General features: G+C 34.9%; 2 protein-coding genes and 1 long non-coding RNA gene across 3 annotated transcripts in view; all 3 read left to right on the forward strand.

The window, feature by feature from the left end:
* LOC139129296 (uncharacterized) overlaps nucleotides 1-15643 on the forward strand; it is a 413410-nt gene that overhangs the window by 362288 nt on the left and 35479 nt on the right. The gene's annotated exons all lie outside the window — the stretch shown is intronic.
* LOC139129992 (uncharacterized) lies at nucleotides 5417-6690 on the forward strand. Its single transcript, XR_011551737.1, has 3 exons — nucleotides 5417-5629; nucleotides 5732-5842; nucleotides 6461-6690. It is a non-coding gene; the product is annotated as an uncharacterized lncRNA (long non-coding RNA).
* Nucleotides 11179-14021, forward strand: LOC139129986 (NLR family CARD domain-containing protein 3-like). Its single transcript, XM_070695698.1, has one exon. The coding sequence runs from the start codon at nucleotides 12499-12501 to the stop codon at nucleotides 13648-13650; it is 1152 nt and encodes a 383-aa protein (XP_070551799.1). The 5' UTR covers nucleotides 11179-12498; the 3' UTR covers nucleotides 13651-14021.

Genomic DNA, 15643 nt, shown 5'->3' on the forward strand with positions numbered 1-15643 from the left:
ATATGAGTATAATGTACATTTTTATTGTTGAAAAGTGTATCCAAGTCCGGACTAGAATTCATTTGTAAACAACAAACAATGATCACTACACACATACAAGCTGTGTTGACAAAAAGAATACCTGAAATTTCAGAATGACAAACGGATTAGGGTCAGACACGGTAGTTGATATACAGAAGCAGAATACTGAAAAACTTGCCACAATTTACAGCTTATGTCCCTATAATCTTTTGCTCGAACTTTTCTCAAGGAACATTTTAACCATTCTCTTTCAAAATCAAGCATAAAAATCGGTGGTCACCGTGCAAATGTTGTACAAGAGAAACAAATAACACAACGTTTACTGAAATTTGAAATTCTAAATGGCTACCATCCCTCTGTTCAGGCTATGAGAGGAAATGATGTAAATATACAAATCATTCTGACTCCAAAATCTAATTGTAAGACTAACAAAGCGACGTGGTATACAAAAAACAAAGTGTTGACATGCGCAAGTAAATGTGAAAAAAAATATTTTTCTCGGGATACTATTTTATAGTGTTGTTGTTAAAGTGTTCATTGAAACATTATCTCTTTACTAAGAGTTCAGTGAAGTGATACACAGGTCAGAAAGTGTCACGAAAAATGTGCATTAACCAAATAAGATGACCTTTATAAGTTCATATTCTCAAACACTCCCCTTCGTTCAATCGATGTGATTTACTGATGGCAGTTTTGTGAGTGCATTAATCACATGTCAGACAATTATCAAAAGCATAGATTTGTTAAAACTCTGTGACTGTGTATAAGCTCTGCACTAATAAATTTCTAAAATATAAAGATACTATGGTATATTTACATTTTTATCCTATTCAGGTACAGTATTCCTTGTGAACGGATGAGTTAGTTCCTACTAAGAAGCAGTGTACCGGCAGGTTTGTCCATGAGATAGCATTGGTATTGTGGGGCTCTGCCAAGATACAGGTTTATACCACAGTGACATTGTAAATATAATCAGTGTATCTAGGTAATTCCTGATCATGGCAGCGGCTCCACGGGCACGTCGTACCATCAGCCCACTAAACATCTTGTTTCGAAACCTGGCAAAAAACTTGAATGAGGATGATGTAAATGAAATGAAGAACTTACTCAGAGGAGAACAGGTGTCAAAGGAAGACATGAATAAGCTTAGAAGTGCTTTAGACATCTTCCATCACTTAAAGGAGCATGGTGATATAGACTGCAACAATTTAGATTTGCTTGTACAGTTGTTTGAAGAGATGGGAAAAGAACCACTGAAAGTAATGGTATGCAAATTCCAGAGTGAACATAGCACTAAAACTGGTAAGTTGAGTAGTAGTAGTAGTAGTAGTAGTAGTAGTAGTAGTAGTAGTTGTTGTTGTTGTTGTTTTACTGGAAAATTAGTTCTCGTTTTGACACAATGGAAACTATTATCTTTCCTTGGTCTTTACCATTGTAGATCCTCTTGATAGCAAATCTATATTCGTATCCAGCAGAGGTAAAGATTCGAACCGAACATCATCTGAAGGTAAGAAAACATATTCATATTAGATTTTCGGTTTTGTGGAAAGATTTTTTATCAGCTTTAAGTATAAAAAGTACCGTAACTCTACAATGCGTAGGTAGATCGCGCATCAGGGATAGATATTTGGACCCTCAAACGTTTACAACTCCTTTCTGATCTACCACTTGTGGGGGCTTATTTTGAAGCTCTTAGAGAAAGAAAAACTTTCACCGGCTTATTTTTTCGAAAATCGAACATTTTATATTTTCTCCATAGAGTTAACACAGGGATGGCGGCCATTTTGAATTTAAAATATCGGTAAGTCTTGGTAATGTGTTTCTCTAGTACTAAAATTTGCACGGTGACCCCCGATTTTTATTCTTGAATTTGAAAGAGAACGGTTGCAAGAGTCCCTTAGGAAAGTTTGAGCAAAAGTTTAAGTCTTTCACTTTCGAGGCGCATACCACCTTAAGTCAGAAACATTGATACAATCATATTATTAGGCTATAATATACTCAATTCTCATGAACTGAGAGACATAATTTAGAGGAGGGTATGTTCTATTTATGATTGTTGAAAGGATTACATTGAAGTGAGTTCATTTAAATGATAAGGAGATAGCTGTATCCTCCATAAATGTAATATTAACCAAAATTGTAATAAAATAAACTACAAATGTAATAAAACAGCAAACCATTAATGTAACAACCCGGAACCACAAATGTAATAAACAAATTAACCATAAATGTAATAAATTTGAACGTGTATATATGATCATCTGTTTATCAATGCCCTGAGTAAATAATAAACTTTAATAAGACTAGTGTAATGTTATTGTATACCTTCCTGAAACTAGGTTTCCTTTCCGCAACACAGAATAGAATACATTGAGAACACTATCAGAAAACGGTGAGGTACCAATCAAACCGTTAGATAATTGAAGTGGAACAGCAGTTGTAGACACTAATGATGAAGTAATAAAAAAGCGCCAAAATAGCTCGTCAACCAGGGATATCACACAAAGTTTACAACAGATGACTCAGAACAAACAGCAGAGTAATATACAGTCTTATAAAAGAAACTTTTGACACAAGACATGTTGACGAGAACATATATCTATATTTCAATCTAGTAAACACAATACGAACACTACCTCGAACACAGTAGAACAAAATTAGCATGACCCCAGTGAAGGAACAAAATTCAAGTGGGACAACACAGGAATACAGACCATCTATGAATTATTCCACACAACCACTGAAGAAAGTACGATAAATTTTCGAAAAACAGCGTTAAAGGATCGTAGTGTTATACATTCTCTTCACTCTGGAGTAGAGACTGCACTGACACGCAGATTACAGTTGTGTCTCGCCGTGGCCAATCATTCTATACACAAGAAAGTGAACCTTAAAATACACTTTCAAAGTACAGAAAACACATTAAAAGCAAGCAATTAAGATATGAATAATGTGTGGAGGTGCTTTCCTTATTACATAGATAAATATTTACTGGCTGATTCTTCAATTGCGATGATGGAGATTATTACTTTTGTGGAGGTTACAATAGCTGGTTAGGGACTGGACACAAATTACAGGGGGGTGGGCCGGTGTTTTTTGAAACACCGCTGCGTCAAAAATAGTGACCCTTCAAAAGTTCATGCACAAAAATTAGTGACCCTCCCCCTTATCCGTGCATGAAAATAAATGACCCTCCCTGTTACTCAATACCCCCCAACAAACCCGCAATGTGTTCAAGACCCCCCTTCTGACTTGCTATACTTTTGAAATCCCCCTCCAAAAAGGAAGGCAAAATGTGGCTGATATAACGCTTTGTCCAAAAAATTTCAAATCATATGTGTGTGATAATTCATGTAAATGTACTTTGCTTGAAGTGGCAGGTAAAAAGTGCATGCGTGTACAAACAATGTAATTTTTAGATTTCATCGATAATGTTGATTCACTATACATGGGAGTCTATGACAAAACTGTAAAAAAATTCTTTCACAATTAATAATATGCACTTTTTCTGCATATATGGACCCTGAATAATTGACATAATTGTACTTGATTAGAAGAGGGTGGTAACACGTGCATCTGTGTACAAGAACTTTGTTTTTGGCATTTCGCATAAAAAGTTCATCCATCATACATTGTAGTCTATGACAAAAGTAAGAATAATTGTTTTAAAATACAAAACTTGGCAAATCTGTCTATTTATGTACACTTGATTATTGGTATAAATGTTCATGATTAGACTAGAGTGGTTTCAAGTCCATGGTTATGCAAGAAATTTCATTTTGGCATATCACTGAAATGTTGATTCACTATACATGGCAGTCTATGACAAAACTATGAATAATTTTTTTCCAATACAAAACTAAGTAAATCTGTGCATTTATGTACACCTAAGTATTAGTATTAATGTTAATGATTAGACTAGAGTGGTTTCAAGTCTATGGTTGTGCAAGAAATTTGATTTTGGAATTTCACTGAAATGTCGATTCACTATGCATAGCAGTCTATGACAAAACTATTATATTTTTTTCCAATACAAAACTAAGTAAATCTGTGCATTTATGTACACCTAATTATTAGTATTAATGTTCATGATTAGACCAGGGTGGTTTCAAGTCCATGGTTGTGCAAGAAATTTGATTTTGGAATTTAACTGAAATGTCGATTCACTATGCATAGCAGTCTATGACAAAACTATGAATATTTTTTTTCCAATACAAAACTAAGTAAATCTGTGCATTTATGTACACCTAATTATTAGTATTAATGTTTATGATTAGACCAGAGTGGTTTCAAGTCCATGGTTGTGCAATAAATTTGATTTGGAATTTAACTGAAATGTCGATTCACAATACCTAGCAGTCTATGACAAAACTATGAATATTTTTTTCCAATACAAAACTAAGTAAATCTGTGCATTTATGTACACCTAATTATTAGTATTAATGTTCATGATTAGACCAGAGTGGTTTCAAGTCCATGGTTGTGCAAGAAATTTGATTTTGGAATTTCACTGAAATGTCGATTCACTATGCATAGCAGTCTATGACAAAACTATGAATATTTTTTTCCAATACAAAACTAAGTAAATCTGTGCATTTATGTACACTTAATTATTAGTATAATGTATTATGTTCATGATTAGACTAGAGTGGTTTCAAGTCCATGGTTGTGCAAGAAATTTGATTTTGGAATTTCATCAAAATGTATACTATACATTGTAGGCTATGAGGACACTACAAATAACTCATAGGTTATCTGATCCTAAATTGTTATTCAAAAGTTGTTTGACCTGAAGCTTCCAGTTGTTATTGATGACATTTTGCACTATTCTGAATAGTTTGTATTCTGTCAATGTCCTCAAAAAATAAAAAATGTACATACAGCGACATGAACATTTGACACCGACCTATACCCAATGTATTGCCAATGGGAGAATGATATCAAATAAGTGATCTCCCAAATTGTTATTGAAAGAGTCATAATAGGGACAGTTATGCACACTAGAGGAGTTGGATAGTAGAAATCATGACAACTTAAATCAATGTGGCTGCTTGGATCATCAATACATTGTTTATTATACCCTTAAAATTGCGCCCGAAGGGCGCGCCGAAAATGGAAATGGCAGAAAATGAAAGTGCCAGGAGGTATTTTTTCTTTTTTCAGTATTCCATATTCTTCAATACGTGCACATGCAAGTTCAGCTTTGATGCATAAAAAAGGTGACCCTCCCCCATAGGCATACACAAAATTGTATGACCCTTCAAAAATACTTGCGCGAAAAATGGCGACCCACCCCAAAAAACACCGGAGTACCCCGCCATCCCCTGTAATTTGTGTCCAGTCCCTTATCATTACATGTAGAAATCACTATTTGATACACTTATTATTAAAGAAAGAAAGAATGATAAGCATTATACTTTGATTGACAGAAATACATGTTTAAACTCATGGAAATATTTTTTTCACAAAGTAAGGTTATGATTATTATCCCTAGATTGCCATCAAATCGGAAGAAAATCATCCAAACTACGCCAGTTAAAAGATCGTATGAAAGAGCAGAGGGGTGAAGAGTCAAGACCTGTGAAAAAAAGAAAGGCCGAATCTTGTCGTAAGTATTACCATTAAAAAATTATGGTACATTTTCAATGTGTTATCTGAAAATAGTTTTATAACAAATTCAAAGCGAAATATACTTTTCATGAAATTTCAGAGATTAAGGCCGGCAAGACTACAGAACAAAGCAGCTTTTACGGAAGACGCAAAGTTCAAAAAAGCCTAGCAGCTGCTAGACATATTAATTTGAAGAAAAGAAAATCAACAGGTAATTAATCTCCAAAAGTACATTGAAATTATATGTACTGGAGGACAGTTATATTAATCGGTATACATCCACATTTTAGGTAGGGCATTTTGAGTTGTAATGGTGATGACTCTGAAGGCATATGTGTGTTTTGTGGTTATGAAAGCTAAAAATAAAAAATAAAACATATTTCTACATATGTTCATCATCGGACTTCACTGTTATTGATGATTCTTGGAACTATCCTACAGAGTGTTGATGTACAGCGTTATGTGATCAATCCTTTCATGACTGAATTTCAGTGTGAATTTTTATCATCAATAAAATAGGAAGTTTTGATGAAAGGGTAAAGAAATGAACTCAAAACATAATCCATGATTTGTACAAGTTTAGGATAACATTCAATTGCATTACAAGAGCTGATCCACCAACAATGAGGTTCGATCATCTTACAATTATTAATAAATTACTTTTGATGAAGAGTAGTATTCGTGAAATGCAAAGTTAGCTTTGCAGTTAAGCACAATATGAGTGATTTCTAACAATGTGAAGTAAACTATCTAGTTGATAGTATCTGAGCAACTTTAAAACTAGAAATAAAAGCTAACAAGAGTGACTGACTTTATTGTATTATTACAGAACCAATAAGTGTTAAATCACCCAAAGAAATACGGCTAAGTAATAGCAATCGGTATCTAACAACGGGTAAAGTACCAAGTAAGTAAAGGAAGAAATATAAATGATTTTCATAAATGACACTTGTCTGTCGATAATTTTTGGAATAAGATTTAAACGATAACACATGGTAGCAAGGGCAAGATCATGATGTTTTTCCCTCCTTAGGGATGATGCAAATGACATATAATTAATAATGACCGAGCCAAAGACAAGGGTGTCATCAACAATACTGTCATGAGCACCAGCCATGGGCAGGTAACAAACAGTGGCATTACCCTTCATAACAAGTGTTGTTGATTGTGTCACACCAAAACAAAACGTCTGTGTCCAAACCTATATGTAGAAATAGTAGTCACAGGTGCCACTGTTTAGGACTGCCAAGACATTGATGTCAAACGAGCATTAGATTGTACATCTGACTTCATCATTTGAAATACTTAAATAAGGAGATTGCAAGTTTAGACCAGGAGAATTGTTGAGATAACAAGTATTGTAATGCCCCTAAAATGCAGTCTTCCTCATTTTGCCACATGTCAATTTACATAAAAGAGGGGATTTGTTCATTAATACTTTCAATATGTTTGTTTTCAATGTTCTCGTTCTACAGGGATGGCAGGCAAGGTCAGTGTGGGGATAGATAAAAATGAAAGACAAAGACAAAAAAAAACTTGACGTTGAAGAAAGGAGGGTGAACCTACAACTTAAAAAGGAACTGGTAAAGCTTGTTAGGAAATACGTCAACTCAATACCAGAAAATGACAATGCCAAACTTGGCGAATGCATGGAGAAATTAAAAGAATTCGGGGCTGACTTGAATGGTGTTGATCACGGGTGCCTAGTCTTTATTTTGAGTTTTCTTACAGAGGAGAATTTAGATTATTTCTGGCAGAAATATAAAGATGGTACAGTGGAGAAGGCTCTAACTAGTATACTCATACCAACTGACATAAGAGACAAAGCTGAGAAGGCTGGCATTTCCATAAGAATCAAGTTTAAGATCCATGAAAGAGAGTATGAAGAAGTAAAACAGAAGATGCACGGTAAGTTGCAGTTAAAGTGATTAGAATACGACGATGTTAATGATGTCTTTAACAGACATATTTACTGTTAACATAGAAGGAATAGTTTGACAGCTCTTTGCCAAGAATCACATGACTATATCCTCAGCAATCAAGCAAACCCTACACTCTTCCAACGTATGTTAAAACAATGAGACAATAACAATGTGATATTGTAACATAGAAAAACAGAAATTAAGCATTTGTAAACACTATTTACATTTTTTATGAAGAGCAATGGGCTTTTGGAATATTATAACTTGTGGCAAATAACCCAAAAGCTGAAGCTTATTTAAATTTTTAGCCTCGAACTTAACATTCAAGCACATCAAATATGTTTTCAATTCATTTTTTGCAATATTGTTATACCCACCAAACAGAAATGGCAGCAGTTTCCTCTGAATACAGAGCCAAATGGCGACGGGATGCAGTGTGTAGAAAATTGGAGGCTTTTGTCACGGATCAAGTACAGGATAAACAACAAGCAAGGAATTTACTTAAACAGTCAAAGTTTGATCCAGTAGCTGATGCTCTGAGACAAGAAGAGTTTTTCTTCCCTTGCCTTGTATCCTTTTGGTTTGAGAATTCATATACTTTACCCACAACAGTAACAAAGGCAACTGAGTATGCCGTAACAGACCATGCAGAGATTTATTGTAAAGAAAATAATGTGGAAATTGAAAATCTCAGAGAAATTTTGAAAGCAAGGTTGAATGATATTGGAAAGTGTTTGTATGATCACATCACTGCAGAAAATGTGGGTAAATTGTATCTGTCGTGGATTGATAAAAGTATTCCAAATTTGGAATCACACATTTTTGGGTTATTGACTAAGTCTGATGATTGTTACACTTTCCAAAGCAAATATGTATACAGTTACATTATTGCAACGTATTTGAGTACGATTGTTGCTTTGTCAGCCAATAATACTCCAATGCTTCTCAGGGAAGAGAAAACAGAGATTTTGCAAGCCAACCTGTCGTATTGTTTCCCATATATCACAGGGATTTTGGGTGAGAAAGCATCGCATTTCCTGAAAGAATTTGTTAAATTCAGTAAATTTCAATCTTCTGTTGATATTAACAACTTTGAGTTGGTTGGTAACTGTTTGTTTGAATCAGAGATGCCATGTGTCTTTGCAAGAGACATTGAGGAAGTCATAGGTCGGAACCATACTTTAGATCTGTCATCTTGTAAAGGGATCTCCAATAAAACTATACACGCTCTCGCTGTAACTTTACAGTACACTTCTTTAATCAAAGACATAAAGTTGTATACAGAGATTGATGAAGCATTTGTCTCAAATGAATTCAAAGAATGTCTTACAAATATTATTGGAGATCCTCTTTCTCTTGACAGGTGTACAGTCAGAATAAACAATACTCATGACTTCATTGTGACTGCCAAGTTGCTGAGAATTCTACCACTGCTACAGAAACATTCAAAATCCGTATCTGGCAGTGAAATAACTCAACAACCAGCAGTTAGATCATTGACCATTTCAAGTAATGTGAGCATAATGGAAGAGATTGAGGAATGCACTATGCAGATGTTCATGAAGGGGTTGTCATTCATGCCACACCTAGAAAATCTGAGCCTAACAGGGTTTGGAAGTAATCTCTGTGAGCAGTTTCTACTCTGTTTGTCTGAACAGACTGTCAGTCTTAATATCAATACATTGTGTTTAGCTGAAAACGAGTTGTCCTGGAACCATTGTAGATTATTACGAGAGGTGTTGAATGCAATGCCACGTCTTACTGTTTTGGACCTAAGCAGAAACAGTATTGGCAGTTTAGGGTGTACAGTATTGCTGCCAATAAGAGAGCAAATAGATGTAAGGGTAGATGATAATAACATTGCAAATGGTTTACTTGAACTTCTACCATTGTGTACCTCTACAGCACAGCTGCAAGATGTTGGTGATCTCACTCTTGAATCACTAGATGATGTTGCAAATTTGATAAGAAGTTTAGATAATGTGAGACACATAGATTGTACAAAGTTAATGACCAGTCAGTTGTCAAAACTCTGTGAAAACTTATCACTACTCCAAAACATTGTAAGCATTGATCTGAGTGGTACTGAGTTGAACCAACATATTGTTTTGTTGCTAAGTGAGAGACTGAAATATTTAAAAGAACTTAAAAAGGTAAATCTAAGTCATGGTTGTAGTAGCAAACATGACATGAAAGTTTTATTGCAACACATTTCTCAAGAAGTGACAGATTTAAACCTCAGTAACACCGACATGTCAGGTCAGTTGCTCAATAAGTTGAAACGTTTCAGAAATTTAAAGCATCTTAACCTCAGTAACAGCAACCTTAAATCCAATGATTACATTTTTGAATGTATACCCGTAGCACTGACTTATTTAAACCTTAGTCACAATGATCTTCATGAATTGAATACTGAAAATCTGGAAAATTACACACAACTTGAAGAATTCAATCTAAGTTATAATAAACTCACCGTTGTTGATATGCAAACGATTTTGAAATTGATTTCAACATCAGTCCATTCACTTAATGTTAGCCATAACAATTTGAAAAGAATGGAAGAGTCCTTTGAGCATTTAACACAATTGAAGCAGTTGAACTTGAGCAATAATGGTCTTGAATCATGCATTAATCTCTCCCTACCATCCTCAATGACACATTTAAATCTAAGTCATAACCAAATAACACATATTGGTCAGAGTGTCAATCATCTATCACAGTTAACACACCTTGATGTGAGTCATAACAAGGTTAATCAGTCACTAATTGACATACTCAAATATTTACCAACAACATCAAGGTATTTGGATTTCAGTTCAAATTGCATTGAAAATGTTGCAAGTGTTGGTAATCTTATCTCCACTTTTAATGACCTTCAGTTCATTAATCTTGGCTCAAATAAGTTCAGCGATATCGGTATTCAAAATTTGTTGAATGATATTAGAAGCACAGATATGGCAAAAATTGGTGTAAGTCATAACTTTACTCTGATGCCTCATATCATTGATCAAATGCCAACTGTATCAATCAACTTAGAGCAAGATAACTTACGACTCAGTGATGTTGAGAGTAGTTCTATCTATGATAATTTGATGCAAGTTACAGAGGTTAATGTGTCTGGGTTATCAAAAGAGAAATGTTCTGGAATTTGTAAGAGTTTAAAATTGTTGACAAATTTAACCAAGTTAGTTATGACAAAATGTTGTGTTACTGATGTGCAGAACTTCATCAGTGGTATAAAATATCTCCGTAAATTAATAGAGTTAGATTTGAGTAACAATCAACTGGATAGTAGCATGATATGTCATACCGTGAAAGTTTTGCCATCTACACTGATCAATTTGAATCTTTCACACAACATGTCAGAATCAGAATTGAACCTAAAGCATCTTACAAAGTTAGTGAGGCTTGACTTAAGTCATAATATGTTCGATTTTTCACTGTACACTTTACTGTCAATATTTCACCAACAATTCAATATTTGGATATCAGTTTTAATAAAATTCAAAGTGTTAATCAGGTAGGTAAGCTGATATCTGACTTCAGTCAGCTATGTTCTATAAACATGAATTCAAATCAAATTGGTGCCGTTGGAGTGCAGACACTGTTTTCTGAAATACGAAAACTATAACTCTAATTGTGACATCGACGTGAGTCACAATTTGTCAGGGCTACAAAAAATCGTCACCCATATTACATGGCAACCCCTTGTATCAGCTTCCTTACCTGATTTTGATAGAGAAAACCTCACATTAAGGATGAAAAGTTGCAGGTCTTTTTCAAAAACATTCCAAAGGTTACTGCTTTGAATATTTCAAAGAATAAAGATTGGTCTGAAACTGATTATGAGAGTGTGTTAAACGATATATCAATTTTTTTCAACATTGAAAATTTAAAGTTGACAATATTCCATTCGTCCGCTTGCCACAAGCTAGCTAACAGCTTAAAATACTTAAGCAATCTGACACATTTAGACCTAAGTGGTAGTAATATTGATAATCAAAGTATTGAAGTTGTTGGAAAGTCTTTACTTTTTCTGAAGAGACTTCAGTATGTAAATTTTAGCAAAATTAACATTGACTTGAAAGGAATGGAGGTTCTACTGAAGATACAACAGAAACACGCGAGCCAACCGTTCATCAATATTGCCCATAATGTTAATTACCTACCAGCCATTGTTCCTTACATTAAAGATCAATTAAGTGGATCATCAATTGAGGGCATAGATTTTAATTCCATTGAGTTACCTATACAATCTTTAGCCAGTGTCGTACAAATGGGTAAACTGAGAAAGCTGACGGTCAAAGACAATCATTGGCTTGAGAGGGACTTTGAATTCTTTGTACAAGGATTAAAATATCTGAACATTGAGTACCTGAATCTTAGTCATAATAACATAGGATACAAAGGTGCAAAGGGTTTGAGTGAAGTGCTTGATTCCATGGATGGACTTACTCATCTTGATCTTAGTGATAATAACATAGGAGACAGTGGTGCTATAAGTTTGAGTGCAGGGATGAGGTCAATGGATGGACTTACTCTTCTTAATCTTAGTCAAAATAACATAGGAGACAGTGGTGCATGGAGTTTGAGTTTAGAGATGAAGTCAGTGGCTGTACTTAGTCATCTTGATCTTAGTCATAATAACATAGGAGAACTTGGTGCAAAGAATTTGAGTTAGGGATGAGGTCGATGAGTGAACTAACACATCTTGATCTTAGTCATAACAACATACAAGACAGTGGTACAATGAGTTTGAGTGAAATGATAAAGTCAATGCATGGACTTACTTATCTTGACCTCAGTCATAATAACATAGGAAATTATGGTGCATGGACTTTGAGTTTAGAGATGAAGTCAGGGGCTGTACTTTACTCATCTTGATCTAAGTCATAATAATATAGGAGAAAATGGTGCAAAGAGTTTGAGTGGAGGGATTTGGTCAATGCGTAGACTTAGACATCTTGATCTTAGCCATAACAACATACAAGAAAGTGGTGTTAAGAGTTTATGTTTAGGAATGAGATCAACAGATGGACTTACTCACCTTGATCTAAGTCATAATAACATAGGAGACAGTGGTGCAAAGAGTTTGAGTGAAGGGATGAGGTCAATGCATGGACTTACTCATCTTGATCTTAGTCATAATAACATAGGAGACAGTGGTGCAATGAGTTTGAGTGAAGTGATGAGGTCAATGCATGGACTTACTCATCTTGATCTTAGTCATAATAACATAGGAGACAGTGGTGCAATGAGTTTAAGTGAAGGGATGAGGTCAATGCATGGACTTACTCACCTTGATCTTAGTCATAATAACATAGGAGACAGTGGTGCAAAGAGTTTGAGTGAAGTGATGAGGTCAATGGATGGACTTACTCATCTTGATCTTAGTCATAATAACATAGGAGATAGTGGTGCAAAGAGTTTAAGTAAAGGGATGAGGTCAATGCATGGACTTAATCTTGATCTTAGTCATAATAACATAGGATATAATGAAAATACTCTGAGAGTAGTGATGAGGTCAATGCATGGTTATACTCAACTTGATCTTAGTCATAATAACATAGGAGACAGTGGTGCAATGAGTTTGAGAAAAGTGATGAGGTCAATGTATGGACTTACTCATCTTGATCTTAGTCATAATAACATAGGAGATAGTGGTGCAATGAGTTTGAGTTTAGTGATGAGGTCAATGTATGGACTTACTCATTTTGATCTTAGTCATAATAACATAGGAGACAGTGGTGCAAAGAGTTTGAGTGAAGGGATGAGGTCAATGGATAGACTTACTCACCTTGATCTTAGTCATAATAACATAGGAGACAGTGGTGCAAAGAGTTTGAGTGAAGTGATGAGGTCAATGGATGGACTTACTCATCTTGATCTTAGTCACAATAACATAGGAGACAGTGGTGCAAAGAGTTTAAGTGAAGTGATGAGGTCAATGAATGGACTTACTCATCTTGATCTTAGTCATAATAACATAGGAGACAGTGGTGCAAAGAGTTTGAGTGAAGTGATGAGGTCAATGGATGGACTTACTCATCTTGATCTTAGTCATAATAACATAGAAGACAGTGGCGCAAAGACTTAGACTGAAGTGATGGTGTCAATGTATGGTTATACTTATCTTGATCTAAGTCATAATAATATTGGAGGCTGTGGTGCAAAGGACTGGAGTGAAGTGACAATGTCGGATATGGACTTGCTCATCTTGATTTAAGTCATAATAATGTAGGAGACAGTGGTGTAAAGAGTTTGAGTAAAGGGATGAGGTCAATGCATGGACTTTCTCATCTTGATCTTAGTCATAATAACATAGGAGACAGTGGTACAAAGTCTTACAGTGGAGGTACTTCATCGAAGACAAGCTTGGAAAAAAGTCAAGTTACTACAGAGAAACAAAAAGCAACATATAAGTTTGCCAATTCAAGCATATTCTATTCTTAGGAAAAGTATCATTCAAAAAAATGTAATATCAGAAAGGGGTTCATAAAAACAGCTTTGCTACCATCATCGCCACAGCCTAGCGTCTCTGGAAGAAATCATCGCCCTCTTACAGAAAACGATCCTGAAAAATCGTGAAAATACATCAATTGTAAAATTGGGACATCTCTATAATCATACATGTAGAGTCCAGATATAGCACCGGCAATATGCATTTTTGGCACAATTTAAATTAATACCCTTATATGTTTTCCCCAACACTGCATGAAATGACAGGAACAAAATAAACAATTGCCATTTAAAAAGTCATTTTAATTTTTATGTGGTTGCTTTTACTATGACTATAACTATGACTATGTTTGAAAAATATTCATTATGGGAAACTGATCAGACTGAATGTTCATTTGTCTCGTCATTATGCTATAATAGTGCCGTAACATCACAGCATGAGTATTTTCAACACTAAAGTTTTGATTGGATTCGGAGAGGGTATTGCTTTATACTACTGATAAAGTTACTCGCTAATTAATGAGTTGCTGGCAGTTTGATAGCCTGATGACACCTTTCTGAGGTTGAATGTGGAACTATTATTTTATTTATATCCTTGTAATTGTAAATAATTAGCCCTGTGTTGATAAACCTGCAATCTCCTTATACAGAGAGAAGCATAATATGTGTACCAATGTAAGTGTGCTACAGGAAAGGGGAGATTATGTTGAATTAATCGCTAGTTCTTCAGTGGCCTTAAGAACAAGGACTGTACGGGAAGATAATATTAAGATTATCATGACACTCACAGAAAACTCTACTTGTTCATTTGTCCTACACACAGTACATGCAAGCGTTCTAAAAAATTGGCGCATTCATGTCACACATTTCGCTACTTTTTGTGGTCAGTGTTCTAAACCGCAGCATGCTGTGCTGCGACATTGAAGTGGCGGCGATGCCAAACGAGCAGAATTTTGCAGGATTGTGGTGGGGGCTCTAAACTTATTAAAATTGTCATCACTTTGTAGTTGAAAACCTAATGGTCCAAACCACTGAAAATATAAAAAATACAATTATTATTTCTGTCACAGGAAGGACGGTCTTTTCAGACAATCCACTGTGTGTAAACAAACAACTTGCAGTTCTAAATGCTATAAAAACACGGCTGAGGTCGGATTTTTCGCCTACATTCAAATTTTACTTTAAAATTATGACTGAATTGTACACGCTATCATCAATGACTCCGATACAAAAAATGTAATGCAAGTGTCACAGTTAAAAATAATAGTCTAAGATAAGGAAAGGGAATACATGGGACCGGCCTGCTGCACAGTACAATAAATTACCCACAATGCTGTTTGATTTGTACCAACGACATTAGTTTTCTTATAACTTTTTCAGTTGTGCATAAAAACAATAATGTGAAGTCTCACGATAATTGATTAATTATATTTATTAAAAGTACGTTGAAATATTGTAGTATAAATTTCAAAGAAACCGTCAATTAACCATAAAAGTCACATTCTGCAGGTACTACAAATGTCACAGTTTTGGGAAGCAAGTTATGACAAACTGAAGGGGTCATTCTCTGAAAAAAGTTAGCATGTAAATTTCTTTTGTCTTTTCTATTTGGAAAAAATCAATATCCTTTT

This window comes from Ptychodera flava, chromosome 3 (assembly GCF_041260155.1).
Source record: "Ptychodera flava strain L36383 chromosome 3, AS_Pfla_20210202, whole genome shotgun sequence".
Taxonomy (NCBI): domain Eukaryota; kingdom Metazoa; phylum Hemichordata; class Enteropneusta; family Ptychoderidae; genus Ptychodera; species Ptychodera flava.

Bases quoted from the DNA above. Each gene is read 5' to 3' on its own strand.
- LOC139129986 (XM_070695698.1), top strand. From the start codon at position 12,499: ATGCGTAGACTTAGACATCTTGATCTTAGCCATAACAACATACAAGAA.